At 34.6% G+C, this 18,032-nt stretch overlaps 1 protein-coding gene across 6 annotated transcripts in view; it reads left to right on the forward strand.

Moving 5' to 3' along the window:
* Positions 1-16,250, forward strand: part of vri (vrille) — a 69,285-nt gene extending 53,035 nt beyond the window's left edge. For 4 of the 6 annotated variants that reach the window (XM_067766520.1, XM_067766519.1, XM_067766523.1 and 1 more), the window contains 2 exons: positions 5,571-5,963; positions 6,051-16,250. In XM_067766520.1, coding sequence (XP_067622621.1) covers positions 5,571-5,963; positions 6,051-7,993 — 2,336 coding nt within the window. In that variant the 3' untranslated portion in view covers positions 7,994-16,250. Of the gene's footprint in view, positions 1-1,470; positions 2,071-5,570; positions 5,964-6,050 lie in introns of those variants that run through there. The other 2 variants (XM_067766518.1, XM_067766521.1) reach the window with 2 other exon arrangements.
* Positions 16,251-18,032: the final 1,782 nt, after the last annotated feature.

Below are 18,032 nucleotides of genomic sequence, written 5' to 3' on the forward strand. Positions count from 1 at the left end.
TAAAATAAAAATTTTATAAAAAATAGTATTGAGTCGAAAACATGTTTTAGTAATTCTTAAACCTTGTATTTGAATAGTTATTACTGGGTCAAAAATATGAGCCCTTATCCACTCTCGAGGAAATATGAGCTAATAATATGTTTGTGTATCCTCTTCCTATTTCACTTAAAAAATCTTCATACCTTTCTAACTGTTATTTTTCATAATTTTTAAACCTACTAAATGCATTGGTTTGTTTCAAAAATTAGAATAACTCGTTTTCTTTATAATTTATCAGTGCTGCTGAAATTTTTTTATACTGAAGTGCAAATCACAATACCTGTACAAAATTGTACATACACTGAAATTTTTTTGTAATTAAGAAATGAAAATTTAGTTTTTAAATGTTCAAAACGTTCCGTCACAATACTTAAGAGCAATTGAACTTAATTCTCAAAATCCAGCACAACAACTTCACTCAGTCATTAATATGGCATTCAGCTCATCTCCACCCTTTTTTTTACGATACGTGAATTATTCCTGGATAAAAACGGAGTTTAAAACGGGCGGAGCCACGTCCATTTTTTTTTTTTAATTTTGAATTATGTTCCTGTTATTCGAAATACAACCGCAACATCAACCGCTCGAGCCTTAAAAGTACTTCAGGCTGGACCTGTGGAGAGTCTCATGATGTTGAACTCCGAACTAAGCACGAAACTCGAGCAAGATGTCACGTTGTTTAAATTTTTCCCAAATTATTAAATAAATTATAAAAATTAAAAAAAAAAAAAAAATTGCTTCAAATAAATGTTTTCATACATTTAAAAAAAAAGCAATATGGGCAATCCCCGATTATTAAAAATCATACAGGAAGCGAGATGTTTGCGAAGTACTAAATTTTGCGACTTATCATGACTTTTAATACCATTAACTTTAATTTAATTACAAATTTAATTAATGTCAAAACAAAGGAGTATAATTTTCCAAGTCTTATCTCAAACTCCAAGGTCAAACAAACCTTTAAATGGCTGGAGTAATTTTAATTTTCTTAGTGAATCAATTTTGAATACAAATTTTTTCAGTGCCATATTTATGAATAATTTTTAGTTGTCAATTTGTTTTTTGTACCACACATACCGGCGCATTTTGGCATGAACGACTAAGAAATATAAACAGGCTATGTTTCGGGACAATCTCATGATTGAGCATTCGCATCCCGAGAGCCAAAAAAATACTGAAAATTATCATCTCTAATACATACATACACATATACAACCGACTTTAGCTGTCAATACCAGTCTTATTATGAAAAATGTGGGTTGCAACATGTTTGAGTTGAGACTAATAAACGTGTGTTGCTGCAACGTGACCGCATTACAACAGCGCCTCATAACACAGCAGAACATAGTAGCAACAGCCAACTGAACTGTTGAATTTGTTCCCAATTTGCTTAAGTCAACAGTGAAAGAGGTTTACTTGTGAAAGCTTTTCTTTTTCAATTGTATTTCAACAGTCAACGTTAACGGTTCTGCAGTTTGCTGCTTCGCTTATCCAGTAGCTTGAATTAAAAAAGCTAGAAACAACATGAGCAAGCTAATAAGTTAGTGAAATTAATTAATTAATAAATCACGTATACTACAAAGCGGGCGAGTTCTGAATATGTTGGCTTTGTTCGTGACTAAACACATGCATATTTCAATTGAGAAAATATAAAATATGGCGTTACTTTGGAAACAATAAATACTAAATTACTACTGCGATCAAGTGGATTCAGTTTTAAAAATAACAAATAATCTATAAAAACCGGCTGTGGTATAACTGTGCAAAATAATCTAAATACTTACATATGCATAATAATATAAAAAATCTTTAATATATTAAATTAACGAACCCTATAATTAAACGGCAAAGTTTCGAAAATGTCTATTGTTTGTACTTTGGAGAGAAAAGTGAATTTATTCAAAAATGCGTCAGCTAAAAATGTGCTTGTTTTAAAGAATAATAATGTGGGTAAAACGAAGACATCAGCTGGTGGTGCTGTAGCGGATGCTGTTAAAAATTACAACAATAGCATATACGTAAAGGATAAAAGTATGTTGTTCAACAATATTATGCGCATACATGCATACAACCTTACATACATATGTACTTTTTCGAAATTAACTATGTGTAGAAATGAACAAACTAAAACGAATTTAGATATTATTTTTATGCCAAATGCATAAAGTGAAATAAGCAATTACTATGGTACTTCCTAGCAATTGATGCATGCGTTACAACAGATTTGAAATTTAATATGCGCTTTGGCAGTTAAGAAAATGTAATTTGATAAAATAAGAGACTGAAACAAAGCACCAATAAAAAAATTTGGATGAACTAATACTGATTTTCGTATATATATATATATTTAGAGAAATGGTATAGTTTATGAAAGCTTTGGAACCAACATTTACGCCCTTTTTTTCTTGAATCCTTGTTGGAACTATTTGAAATTTACATAATGTCGTTACCCTAATTTACAAGGCCTTAAACAAAAGATTTGCCGTGTTACATGACACTCAAAAAATAAATTTGATTTTTAGTTCACTGCATGCAATTTTATTAAATCACTCAAAAATCTATGATATGCGACTGTAACCAACGGTATCCTATTACAATTTTCTCCAATAATGTTCCAATTTCTTTGCTTTGTTGTATTGGAACGCCCTAATATAGCCTAGGAAATGTTCACAAAAAAATCTAGTGTAGGACTGTGAAAATAGTTCTTAAATTTGGATTAGGTTTATTTTGTGAAAATTTTTGAAAACTGTCCTGCAGAGAAAAAGCAATTGGTGAAAAAAGCAACTAATAGTTGATTACGCGACCCCGTAAAGTAGCACCATTAACTCGTTGGAAAGTCATGCAACGCTGCCATGACAGCCTCTGTAGTTCTGAAATTGAAAAGAGCAAGCCAAAAAATTTCTAAGTCAGACAATATTTTTTCCAGATCCCATTTCATGCATCCAGAATAAAAACCATCAAAGGTTGCCTTTTGTTTTATGCTTATTATTACAATTACATACAAATCTAGTCAGTTCATAAGTAATGCAGATAGATGTACATACCTTTGATTTTTTTTTTTTTTTTTGCATTACAATACAAAAGTAGTTGGCCTTTTTTCAAAGAATATAAACAGATAATAGTGTACGTTAGTTTATTAGAAACTAAAGACGTTGAAAATGCAGCTTAAATCTTTTGTACTTAAGATATTTTCTTGGCCATAGCGGAAAAAATTAAGTACAAATACTCATTAATTAGAAACATCTAATACTTGGAATGATTATTATTTAACTGGCACTTGATATTCAATACAAATATTTCCAATTCTTTCCCAATTATTTAAAAGTACTGCTTGAATTTGTTTCGTATTTTTCTAAAAATTATATCGTCCTCATCGATAAATAAGTAAATTACACAACGCAACATATTTAGGCTTTAGTTAAAAAGTAATCACCGTTCTAGCAGAAATATCAGCGATAAACAACTTTAAAGTCTGGTTCTTTTTTATATGCACATAAATTTAAGAGCGTAATCAGGCGATGTTTGTAATACATGCTTAAAACTTTGAGGAGTTACCGATTTGGTGCCAAGTTGTACAGTACACCATCATTTATCTTTCCTATGCCTAAGAAGTAGAAATGTTCGAACAACTTTTGACGCTTCGGAAAAAGTGTGAGGAAACGGTGTTCGTGTCTATGTGAAATATGAAATAAAAAGGACCAAAGCTTAAACGAAATTTCGCGAACAAAAGGAGATAACGAAGATTTTGAATGCCGGAATTCAGGACCCGTATCTTGTTATAGGGTCACGGAAAGTAAACCAATTTCACTGGAACGAGAAATATGAATTTGTCAAACTAATTGTGAAAGTTATACCAAACATGGATCTAATGAGTGTGCGTGGTCTGCAGTTCACATTTGCATGTACATATACATATCATTAATGCGATTCACCCCTTCAGAGCTATTGTGATTTAAAAAAATATTTTCGGTCACGGATCGTATAACACGATTCGGTAATCCAAAATGACATTCAAAAATCTAAGCGGGAAAAATTTACTAAATTTTGGTCAAAAAGATAAAACTATGGTATGAGATTTGACTTATGTAGTTGTGTATCAGAAAATTAGATTGTTAGTGGAATCAGGAGTTAGAATGGATGTTGAAGTAAGCGTGATAGTCATATAAAGTGGGAAATAAGGAAATCGGAACGGGACAGGAATAGAAAGGAAAAGAGTGACTAGGCGGAAGAACCATTTTTCAAACGTAAAAAAAATAAAAAAATAAATATCTAGGAAAAAACTTTAACTTGTTTGACATTTTGTTAAAATTTGTTAATACTCAACGCATGTTTTGCATGGCATGCAACGACACATGCGCTCGTTGTAAACTGATATTTTTAAAATTTGTCTGCGTACCAGTTTTGTGCATCCCTTGAGAAAATTTCAAATAAACATTGGGACCGTTGAACACATACGAAATTCCACACCACTCCATTTCACCACTGTATACAAATCTTTACTCAGCTGCTCTCCATTAAACTTCGTTTGATCCATATTTTGTTATTACTTAATTTTGTTGTTGTATTATACTCTCTTTATGTATTTTTGCTTTTTCATTGTATTAGCCGATAATATTTGACAAATTTGGATAGGCTTACTTTGTTACTTTGCTATTTCTGTTGACAATGGTTAGTTGAAAACTAGCAACTGAAGAAGACCCCACGCGAGTGTTGAAACATTTGTGTTGTTAAAATAAAAACAAAAAACTTAAACGACTAAAAGGTGTTGTTTCACTTTCTTTACAGTGTCGAAAGTCGTTTAGCACTCAAAAATAATTTAATTTAATTGAATTAAATAATCACTCCATTTCGGTATAATCTTGCTATTGAAAGCAAAATATGTATAAATATGTATAAGGTTTGCGTACGGTAAAACTAGTGCACGAACTATTTCTCATAACTTTTAAAATAGCTGCGGATTGAAAATAATGAAATAATTTTAAAATGAAAATTTAATTCATGTTCAAATTTATTTAAAACATTTAAATATTAATGATTTTTCCCCTTTCCTATAAATGGCACTCCTATGCATTTAATTCGGTATTAATCGTTCCAGCTGTTATAAAAGATGTGCTTCTCTTGTCACAGCTACAAATGTCTTGCCAAACCAAAACTATCTTTGGAAATGCTTAAGGAACTCAAAGTGAAGGCGTTAGGCCCGATAATCTTCGAATTTCTAGCAATTACTTTTTCGCGCAATTTTTTTTTTCACTGCTCATATTGGGCACAAATGTATGGAATTGTTTTGAACCTTTGCATAAGCATTTGTACGTATTTACCAAAGTCATTTTGCGGTAAAAATAATAAATTTTTAAAATTAAAAACTACAAGTAAATATATATGCACTCATTTCATCGTGTGCAAGCTTTACTTTTAAGAAAATGTATATAGCATAAATACATAATTAGCCTCTGATTCTTTAATACAACTTTTTAAGAAATTAAAAATGGTCAGTTCATTGAAACGTCGCTTTCTTGCTTACTCTTTTTTAGGTGTGTGTTATAAAGGAAATAACACGACCAACAAAAATATTGATATATATAACAACAACAATAACGGCCACAATCTAAACCAACAGCAATTGGAGCACTTGCAACAACAATACAATAAGCACAACTCCATTGTAGAACTATTTTCTCGTCAACAACAACAACAAATACCGAATGATTCCGCCACCTCCAATAGCGACATTTTAAATAGCGGAAACTTTGTTGCTGCTATGCCGGAAATTCTTAGTGTTTGCGCTGTAAATAATAATAACAACAGTAACATTAATTCATTACCAGCAGTTTCAATAACAAAATCATCCATAATGCACAACGTTCGTTTACCGTCCATTTCACCAACTCTTTCGCTGAACGGCAGCTCAAATGATGCAAATAACGGTAGGATTTCTTAAATCGTTCTTATTTATTTATAATCAAAATGTTCGGTTTTATTCTGTACTTAATTGCTATTTTTTCTATTTACAGTTCATGGATACTCTATGTATGGGCCAATAAGTCCGCAGTCCAGTGACAGTGATCATAGTTTACAAGATAATATGTCACACGCAAATGGTTCAAAATATCGTAGTTTTAGTGGTTCAAATAGCTCACAGCAGTCACAATCGCATAAGGATCTTTTCACACAGCGTAAGCAACGTGAGTTTACGCCGGACAATAAGAAAGACGACAGCTACTGGGATCGTCGTCGTCGTAACAATGAAGCAGCAAAACGTAGTCGCGAAAAGCGTCGCTACAACGATATGGTTTTGGAACAAAGAGTTGTTGAGTTAACAAAAGAGAATCATGTATTAAAGGCACAATTAGATGCTATTAAAGATAAATTTAATATTTCGGGTGAAAATTTGGTAAGCGTCGAACAGATATTGGCATCATTACCAACGAGTGAACAAGTCTTGAGTATTACAAAGCGTGCAAAAATGTCTCTAAATGGTGGAACGACTTCGGTGCCAACATCAATTGTTTATGGCATACCGGCGCATACAAGCACTAAGTGCTCAGGTGGCCCCCAACCTACAACACCTATTCCACAAAATCCATCATCAAGTGGAATACTTACGCCTCAAAAATCCAACACCTTAAATCAAGTTTCTGGCAATGATCCGAGTGGAACCCTTAGTGCAGATAATAGTCTGATGTGCAAAAGTGCTCAACAATCTCTACAACATGTTATCAAAATTGTTAATCCTCCAAATATATCCACTACGCTCTCACAGTCCCATTCGATGTCAACGGTCGGTGGTCATATGCAATTGTCCACTTCGCCAGCGCATAGCAATATGAACCAATACCAGCCACATACTTCCCTGCCAATTAATAATAACTATTCAAATGAAGCATCTGGACCAAACAATGCCACCTTGTTAAATAATATGAACCCGAGTCTCAATAATACATCACCTATCTCAGAGAATGCTCGGCATATGTTGTCGTCATCGATGGGACAACAACACTCAACGCCGTCGAATCTACAGAATTTACATGTTCTTCAAGCTCTCAATCGGAATGTAAACTGCAATGATCTCGATAATTTAAGAAAAGTCGTGGCTGTCGTAGGTGCTGCTATTACAACAAATGGCTCAGCGGAAGGCACTGATTCACCACTTTATAGTGCGTCTGTCACTGCACCACCACTATACGTAACACCACACTCGCCCAGTATTTATGCCTACAATACAAAGGAGCAAGTGTCAGAATCTAGCCAAAATTTAGAAAATGGCTATCACACAAAATTTTCGGAAGCCAACAGTGTGACTTCAAGCGCTGCGGATGCGGTCACTTCTTCTTCGGTCTCTAATGGAAACACAAACACCAGCAGTAGTGTCCTGAATTTATCGCGTCGCGCTTGTTCACCTTCTTATGAGCATATGCTCTCATCCACTACATCATCATCACTATCGTCGGCTTCTTCGTCTGGCGTCATTTCAGGTGACGATGAACATGAACAAGATGGTGTCGATGACATAGAACATAATAATTCCGTGAACATTAGCACAAACCTCAGCAGTGCGGATTCAAATAATTGTCTACCGCTTAAGCTCAGGCATAAGTCTCATTTAGGCGATAAAGATGCAGCTGCCACTGCTTTACTAGCACTTCAACATATTAAACAGGAGCCGGTAAGCAATCGAGCTTCACCGCCAAGTTGGGCTGATAATGGAGATAATTCGAGCGATGAACGTGATTCTGGTATATCGATCGGTAGTACGGAATGGACAACAGCCCAATACCAACGGAAGGTTGATCCAACAAAGTGTGGAAATGGGTTAATTGTTGGTGTGTCACCATCGGAACGTGAACACATACTTAAATCACAATTGGCACGACTTGAATCGGAGGTGGCAAATATAAAAAACATGATGATCCTTTCAGTAGATCAAATTAGTGCACCTACAGATGTAAAAATTTAGAATCGTTAAAAGTGTTATCATCGATTTCAATGGAGTTGAGACACACAAAATTTGATAAACCTACTTTATGCCATAGTTGGGCGCAGCGCAATAAATTTTCAATTCCACTAACACTAAATTTTTTTACTACTAAATTTTTGGCACAGAAAATATAATTTTTAATTCCACCTACCACTAAAAAGTTAGTGGAGGGTCTATATGTAATATTCCAATTTGGCATCGGCATCTGCCAAGCATAGTTGGGCACCACAAAAATTTAGTGGTAGTGAAATTAAAAATTTAGGATACTGTGCGCAACTATGCTATATACGAATGGAGAGAGAGCAGAGACACAAATTTTATACCATATGTATTTGTGGGGTTAGCGTAGAGAGTAGTAATGATTACTTTAGGTTATAATTGAAAATTTTCCAAGTACATTACAAGCAATCCCAAAAGTAATTAGAAAATTCGCATTACTTAAAGGAATTGGAAAAGTAATTGAGAAACTCTTACGGGGTTATTCTGTGTACTTGACAAATTGTCAATAAGTTGACAAGTAGTCAAGATTTTTATCAAGTTGACAAATATTTCTATTCTGTGCATAACTTGACAACTCTAAAAAGCTCTACGACCTGTGCTTTTCACCATATTGTGGTGAACTAAATAAAATAAACAGAAATCAACTGTTTAGTGCAACAATCGCGAAATGGAAAAAACGTAAGAGTTAAATATTGTTCATTATTTTTTGTAACAAATATTTTAAAATCATAGTTTTTTCAAAGAAATCAAAAGTGAAACGTGCTACGCATGAGCAATTGGAGCGATATGTCTCATTTTATGCTTCTAACCCCGAAATGGGAATAGGAAAAAATAATCCGCTGGTTTTTTGGGGGTCATTTCGGCATGGCTTTGGGGACTTCCTCGGGGTCATTTGGGGTCATTCTTGGATCATTTTGGGGACTCCCTTGGGGTCATTTGGGGGTCATTCCGGGATCCATTTAGGGGCTCCCTCGGGGTCATTTTGTGATAATTCCGGGACGGTTTTGGGGACTCCCTCGGGGTAAATTGGGGGACATTCCGGGATGGTTTTGGGGTCCCCATCGTGTGCTCCCGTGGTCATTTGGGGGTCGTTCCGGGGACTCTCTTGGGGTAATTTCGGTGTCTTCCGGGATGATTTTGGGGACTCCAACGGGGTCATTTAGGGGTTGTTCCGAGATGTTTATGGGGACTCCCTCGGGGTCTTTCCGGGGTGGTTTTGGCGACTCCCTCGGGGTCTTCTCAGGGTCAATTGGTGTCGTGCCGGGATGTTTTTGGGGACTCCCTCGGAGTCATTTTGGGATGGTTTTGGGGACTCCCTCGGGGTCCGCTGGTCATTTGGGGGTCATTCCGGGATCCATTTGGAGACTCCCTCGGGGCATTTGGGGGACATTCCGGGTTGGTTTTGGGGACTCCATCGGGTCATTTAGGGGTCGTTCTGGGATCTTTTTGGAGACTCTCTCAGGGTCATTTGACCTCGAGGGAGTCCCAAAAACCATTCCGGAATAATCTCGAGAGAGTCCCCAAAAAGGTCCCGGAGCGACCCCTAAATGACGCCGGGAGGACCAGATGAAGTCCCCAAAACTATCCCGGAATATCTCCCAAAAGACCACTAGGGAGTCCCCAAAACCGTCCAGGGATGATCCCCAAATGACCCCGAGGGATACCCCAAATGGATCCCGGGATGACCCCCAAATGGCACCGAGAGGACCCCGAGGGAATCCCCAAACCGATCCAGGAACGACCCCCAAATGACCCCGAGAGCACCCGATGGAGACCCCAAAACCATCCCGGAATGTCCCCCACATGACCCCGAGGGAGTCCCCAAAAACGTCCTGAAATTACACCCAAAAACCTCAGGAGGATCTTCCCACAATAATAGCAAAAGTAATAAATCTTCCATTTTCTCTCGATCGCACAATAACAGAATTCTAATTTAAGTTTATCCGTATAAATTAAATTATGAAGAGCGTTTGACTTATTGACAATTTGTCAGCGAAAAGGCTTTTTATTTTTTACATAGAATAGCAATTACTTGATAAATTGTCAAACTTGATAAATAAGCAAGATGGTGAATTTGTCAAGTGCACAGAATATGGCTGTTAGTGTAAAAGAGATAGCGCCCCACAAAAAAGTCCCCAAAATCATTCGGAATAGACTCCCAAATAACCCCGAAGTGAGCCCCAAATGAAGCCGAAATATCACCCAAAATGTTCTCGAGATCATCCCAAAATGCCACCTATATAATCCATGATACCATTACACAATAATCCTTTAAAAATCCAGAATTAATCCCGAAATTATCCTAATATCACCTCGAATTGTGCCGATATGACCACGAACTCCCAACGGAGCATAAAGCAATACATTTTTTAATGCTCTCGCTCCGCTACAAATACCATATTTCTCCGCTCTAAACCACGACGTAGCGCATAGCAGAGCCGGAGAAATGCTATCACATCTTTATCCTGTGGTTCTGCTCTATTCTTTATTCATGATGGAAGCCGGAGCAGTAGCAAACGGAATCACTGGTGTGCGGTATCCATATAGCAATCTTCCTATAATATAGGAGGGTATAGGACGCCCTTACTTAGCTGGGAATATTAGGAGGATAATGATTTTATATTCCTTGGTGTTTCCAAATGTCTTGTGTAACCACTCGCAAGAAAAATCTGATAAAATAATGAAAAGTGTGATCCGAAAAGTCATCCGCTTCAACCGGAGTAAGTTCTTATACACGAATTAACTTGTAGTTTTTCAATTACATTCACAATTCCTTTTCGGAATGGAGTGAGCAAATTGTAAGTACTTTTGCGTTCCTTGTAATTAATTAAAAAAAAATCAATTACATTTCCAATTCCTTTCGAAAGTACTGAAACTTTCTGTTTATTACATTTGTTCAAAGTATTTTTATTCAATTACAAACAAAAAATCATTTTTACTTGAGCCTCAAAAAAAAACGAAATTACTTTTGGTATTTTTTTTTTAGGAATTGAAATAAAATCAATTCCTTTGCTGTGGAGAAAAGGAATTTATTACTTTTTCTAATTACTGGGGAATGTAATTGGTAATGTAATGGAATTGCATTTACCCAGCTCTGGGTAAGCGCAAGGCAAATCAAACAGAGTAGAATTGGCAACCAAAATATTTTGGTTTTGTTGGAATTCGTACTTCAAACAATTTTTGACAAGTGCATTAACCCATGAGAGCTGATATTTGGGTCGCACCATAACCATGTGTTAAAACCGCAAAACATATTAATATAGACTCTCGCGACTTCTTCTGTTTGGGAACCAAAGTTATCAGCGATAATAATTTCGGCAAGAATTGTATCGTAGCATCACTCTCGCAAACTACTATATTACTTATTCGGCGAAGAATATAGACAATAAGTTTTTGAATATTCGAGGGTGATTTCTTCAAAACTCTTGTGGGTCTTTGCAAGCGGTAAGCGGCTAGTATGGAGAAATTGTTGTTTTTTATTTGACGCAAGAATTCCTTCAAAAAAGAAAGAACTGTTAAGTTCACTATTATTTTGTTAAATATATTTTGGGTATGAGTTAGGTGCAAATGACAGTTTGAATAAATAATCAATTTAGTTAATTATGTATGTTTAAATGTGCTCACAAAGGAGTGATTGACAATTTGAGTATGACCTCTTGTAAAGGACTATTATGTCAAAAAAATATAAATATATATTAGGAGTAAGTTTATACCGTAAGGCGGCCGCCGTGGTGTGATGGTGGCGTGTTCCGCCTACCACACCGAAGATCCTGGATTAACGCCCCGGGCAGAGCAACATCTAAATTTTAGAAACCAAGTTTTTTCAATTAGAAGACAAGTTTTTCTAAGCGGCCTCGCCCCTCGGCAGTGTTGTTCTTGCCGAGTGTATTTCTGTCATGAGAAGCTTCTCAGTGAAAACTCATCTGCCTTGCAGATGCCGTTCGGGGTTGGCATAAAACAAGTAGGTTCCCTCCCGAAAACAATTGGGAAACGAATCATTTCCTTGGCTAGTGAATGTGGAGGGGAAATATTAGCGACCCTCACACTCTCAAAGGAGTTTCCCTTGGAAAATAGATTGATTATCGAACGTTTTATCGAAAATTTTAGTTTGTTTGAAAAAGGAAAATATACTCTTTTATTGCTATTTATGTATATTTACGTACTGATATATAGCATTGTGGATAAGACAAGTGTGATATCTTAAGCATAGCCTTCAAAAGAACAAATAGACACGATCGCCTGATTTTTAAAGATGCTATCGTGGTCTCATCCTACATCTTTTTATCACACGCCGAAGATAGCAGTGCGTATGAGCCGCCATGTTGAACATCTTTTTAAAATTCTGCCAAAACGGTAAAAAGAAGCCACCTCGAACATCCTGTCAGGCAACTGACGGATAAGATATCACACTTGTTTTTTACGTAATGACATATAGCTATTTTTATAAAGCTTCCATGTGCAAGTATTTACTTGTATTTAAGTAATAAATGCACCAAATTTATTTATGTCAAAAAGAAACACAATCAAATTTCTAACTTCTCCAGAAAGATACCTGAATAGTTTATCGACGTTTTTTGAGCCTTATTTTCTGTTTTTCTCCTTTGATATGCCTGTCAATTTTGTTCAAATTTGTTTTAAATCTTTGTCTAATCTACACTCAACGCTGAATGTGGACTTAGGTTAATTTATAGTTCGATACCCATATTGGATATTGTTGGTTATTTTCCAAACTTGGAAATAATTTTTTCTATTGGGAAAATACTTTACTGCCAATATTGAAGCACTATATAGATGGTTTATGATTTTTATGTTGCACCTAAGATACTGAGTCATCATTTTATATTTTTATTCCTGTTTAATATGTTATATATAATTTGCTTTTTAAACAGTAAACGTTAGTAAAATTTAACACATTTTTGTATGGTAATGTATGGAATTTCCTTTATTTAACATATGTAGATATCAAGAATATATGTCAAATAAAAAAAATTCCTAATAAGGGAGTCGTCAAACTTACTTTTTAGTTCCATGAACTTTGTGAAAGTCCACTTTATACAGTTCTCGAAAAAAGTTTCAGATTTTATTACATTTCCCTTGTAAGCCAAAAATTAAGTTTTCAAATATGTTCAGCTGAGCGAAGCTGACAGAGTATATTGATTTTTGTCGACATAACGGTGGCTTGTAGCGGAATTAACTCAACTCGAGATAAATGTAAATGATTGGGGCGAAAAAAGAAATACATATATAGCCATGTCTGTCCGTCCGTCCACTTTTTATATATAAAAACACTAAAAACGTGATAATTCAGTAAATAGTGCAGCTAAAGTAACAAAATGAGTTGCTTGAAACACCGATGAGATGTTTAACAAGAAAATGATTAAGTAAATAAAAATTGGAATTGACCAAAGGCCTCATAACCGCAACTCACAGCTCCCGCAACTCACTTGGCAACCTCACCTACGCAAGACGAATCGTGTTACAAATATGGATGTATCATATACATATTAAGCAGGCGAGGCGACCCCAAGTGACCCGCTGAATTAGGGGAGCCGCCTCACTTTGTTTATCTGGTATTATTTAGTGGCGTTGAGAGATATGCATATGTACATATGTATAAGCTCGCTCCTTACTAATCAAATAAACGGTTGTTTCCAGTCTCACCCTTTCAAGCGGTAATAAGAAGGCCCATGACTAAGATTTATATATGAACTTATTTACTATAGAATTATCGATTATGAGTTTTAAATACGAAAAAATGATTGAAATTTGTTTAGTCTCCATTGGAAAATCGTAACTAAGACCCCTATGCAATACCCTTGAACCGACTCAAACCGGAACTAAAATATATATGTGATATCGTGTTATACGATCATAGAATGAAAACCAATTTTACCCAAATGATAAATATATGTAAATGAAACTATTTATGAAAATTATAATACATTATGGATGTAATGAGTACACGTTATTACTTGTTCGCGTATGTGATAATTCAGTTTCACCAATTATGAGCTATAGAGATTTGAAATATTGATTTCGATAAGGGATCGTATAACACGATATGGGCCCTGATACTACCATATCAAGGAGTGAGACCATATACAATAATGTATCTTATTTATAAGAAGTTGAATTTACAATAATATAGTATACGATGCTGACGAAAACTATTTACAGTATTTAGCAATCTATTGAAAATATCGAATGACGCCACTATCGATGGTTTTGCAGCTTTACAAAATACCAATAAATTATAACACCAACTCCGAAATCTTTCGCTGAATTTTTTTTTTTTTTATGCAAGTAATTTTGGACTGTTTATACAAGAGAAAATGTTTGTCAAGCGTTGGAAAACTTTCATGAACACGGCAGCAACCCATTAAAATTTTATTTTGGCAAGTAAATGTTTCTCAAACATACATAGTTACTATAATAGGCTTATGAATTGTAAGTATTTTTCAAGCATTTTGTTAGTTTCAAGTAAATGTATCACAAACACAGTGAAAAATGCTTTGAATGAATAAGTATTTAATTAAGGATTTTTCAAATGACATTGAATGTTTAAAACTATTGGTATACATAAGCCTGTTATAAAGTATTATTGCAGCTCGTTTGTGCATTAGCATATTGGAAAATAGATTTTTTTTAAATTTATGTTTATTTTATAAGCTATAAGACATACTAAAGTATGTTAATTGAGAAGCATTAGCCTATTATACTGTTTGTCAGATTCGCGTCCCTGACAAGCGTTAATGTAAACATAATTGTCCATGAATAAACATAAAACTGAAGTTTTAAATATGAATACATAGCGAACACACTAGACTGCTTACAAATTTTTATTTCTTTATCTGAAATAAGAATGTAAAAAATTTGCAATATTATTCGATATCTCGCGTTTCTGCTGGGGAACAGTATTTTTCTTTTTTTTTTTAATTTAGTGTATTTTTCTAAGATATAAAGGCTTAGCTTTATTATCCATCACGTTGCTATCGGTTATTTGTGTTTTTACCTAAAAAGATTTTAATTTTATTGAAAAATTAAATTAAATTAAAACTTTTCTAGCGAATCACACAAATAAAAACTAACCAACTTAAAAAGCATCGAGAACGGTAGTAAATAAATTCGCCTAAAAGTAAAAATTTGCGAACTTACAAACCAATAGGTGGCTTTTATGCCTTAAGTAGTACCATGTCTTTAAACTAAGCTAGTCAGAAACAATACTAGTTTATTATTAGCATTTTCTGATTGCGACCAAGCAAGTCTCAAAAAGACCAAACTCGCATCAAAAAAATTGTTATGTAGGTGTAGTACTCACAGTTGGGAAGTTCCAGTATATACAATTTTTTAATTTTGCGGTTTTTTACGTCTTGACTGCTTGCATTAGTACGCATATGAGCCGAATATTTTACATACATCATTTCACTTACCATGGTTAGGAAATAGGATCTTTAGTATATTTTGAACTAATTGCGACTGGTTATCTGGTTGGCATTTCGTCTCGGCATCGAAATACTAAAAATACCAAGTACTTGTTGGTGTTAGTTGACCACTATTTAGGTTTACTGCAGAATAGTTTGCCATCTGATATGAATGTGTATATGTGCATACACATGTGTAAAGAATCTGTATTATGTGAAAACAAAGTAATATAGTTAAGAGAAACAAAATTATAATTTATTATAAAAATATAAGCAAGTATATATATGTATATAATCCAGGACTCTAAAAAATCGGACAAGTACACATAAAGTTCTGGTTGTTAATCATAAACTAAGTAGTACTTCATTTAAGCTGGCATTAATCAAATACATATGTGTTGACTAAAATACATTACTCTATATGCTACACTTAATTCATTCTCAAGTGGATTTTAGTACGAAGTGAAAATAATGTAGTATATATATTAAAAGAGGACTGGTTTTATAATTATATACATACAAAATGTATTAAAAGTTTTTAACATAATCACATTAATTGTTAATAGTTCCATTTACATATTTATGTATCGTATCTTTGAGTATGTAAAAAGACGTTTTAGGTATACATATATTTAATATTTATAATTATGTTTGTTAATAACCCTTATAATCTATATTTAATTATGAGCTAATATTTTTTTGTAAATATATATATATTTATATAGCTTTTCATACCTAAATATGTATTTTTACTAATTATTAAATTTTAAGGAATGCCTACATATTGTAAATATACCCAAACATTTCCAAAAAGAGTTGACAACATTAAACTTTATTTTTCTATAATGAATTTCGTCGTTTTCGTACAAACTCCAGTCCTTTCTTCCATTTCCAAACGGAGTCTGCTTTACCAATAGAAAGATAAAAAGTCAGAAAACATCTTCCCGTAATTTTGGTTCTGCCTGGCTCATGCCATTTTGATTGTTATTGCATCAAAGGGAGCGGATTAAGCCGTCCGTCTGCACCATGGAGAAGGTCCTCACAAAGACTGAATGACGAATATTCATATCCTAAATAAAATAGGTTCTTAATTTATTTAGTTTGACATTATTTCCTATGAGCTATCTGTTTAAAAAGCTGGAACTAACACCAATAGTCAGGCGCTGGAGGACTGACAGATGTTATAGTTCTGTTTTAATTGAATCATTATAAATTACATATATTAAATTTTGGAATTTTCATCGCTTCTGCACACGGGCTGCGTGCAATCAGGAACAAATATAAGCTCACAGCCCATTTGTGTGCTGACTCGAATAAAGCGCTTGCACATGTGTGCGCTTTGTGTATAAAATATTTCTTCCATACTCTTGTGCTATGTACAAAAAATATTTGTGCAAGGAGAAACTGTTTTTTATTTCGAAAAAGACTCACATATTTTTTCGTGCAACTTGGAAAATAAGAAATGAATCAAATTTATCAAATTCTTCTGTAACAAATTTCAAGATTCCACACTGTGGAAACCACAGACTCTCTGCTCGTCATACATCTGAGGATATATGTAAGTGTGTTGGTTGGTTGGCTCCTGTGCTGTCTGGGTAATCACAGAATAGCCCGAGCCGAATTAGCGAATTTCATGTCAGTTTCGTGCATCTGTCGGCGTTTTGTTTGCGTTTGTTGCTGATATTCAATCTATCTAGGATCTGATGAATCTGCTGATGTTTTCTGATCAGTTTTAAAATTAAGCTGAACTGGGTATTCGGAAAAGTAGTGCTTAACGATTTCGTTGTAGTGCTATTTGTCGCAACTCGTGGATCCGTTATTGAATGGGATCCGCATTCTTTGAGCACTCTAAATATTTCTTTCCTTGATATATAGCAGGTTTTTTCTCTCTCTTCATATGACATACAGCCATGTTTGGATTTGACCTATGAATACCAGTTGGGAAGCGATTAATTTCGTAATATGTTGTGTACGTCCCTTTGATATGCATCACTAATCTGTGGCCGGGTTGGAAGACTTGTAATAGGTCTTCAAAATCTGAACTCAAAGCTAATATGTACATGCTCGTGTGTATGAGTTTAACTAAGCAAAATTATCACCCATATTCCGGCTCTGAGTGGCTGACAATTGTTATAAAAAGTTTTAACTGTTCCTATGTTCCTAACTATAACAACTGTCAGTCACCGAGTGCCAGAATATGAGTCTATATGAGCAAGTGCTTTGAAAAAACCGCACGCACGAGATAATGCATATGTCGGCGTATTTATATGAATTGTAAACCTTTCTATGTTGCGTTAGAAATAACTTTGTGTATTAAATGAATTTATTTTCAATCCAAGTATGTTGTGAAGATATTTTTCTCACTGTATCAAAGTGAACTGTGAGTTGATGAGGTTGTCATGTTTGGGTTATAGGTAGCGAGGTGAAATCTGATCGTTTTACCGAGTGTGCACCTGTCACGTTGCAAGTCAGTTAAGAAAATATAAAATTATATTGGGATCATTAAAGAAAAAGACGTTGAAACGTGCAGTAGTTAATTACGCTCAACTATGGAGAATATTGATAACCTGGAGCAAGCACCTTCAACAAAGGAGAGT

Source organism: Eurosta solidaginis, chromosome 2 (assembly GCF_040869045.1).
Source record: "Eurosta solidaginis isolate ZX-2024a chromosome 2, ASM4086904v1, whole genome shotgun sequence".
NCBI classification, from domain to species: Eukaryota; Metazoa; Arthropoda; class Insecta; order Diptera; family Tephritidae; genus Eurosta; species Eurosta solidaginis.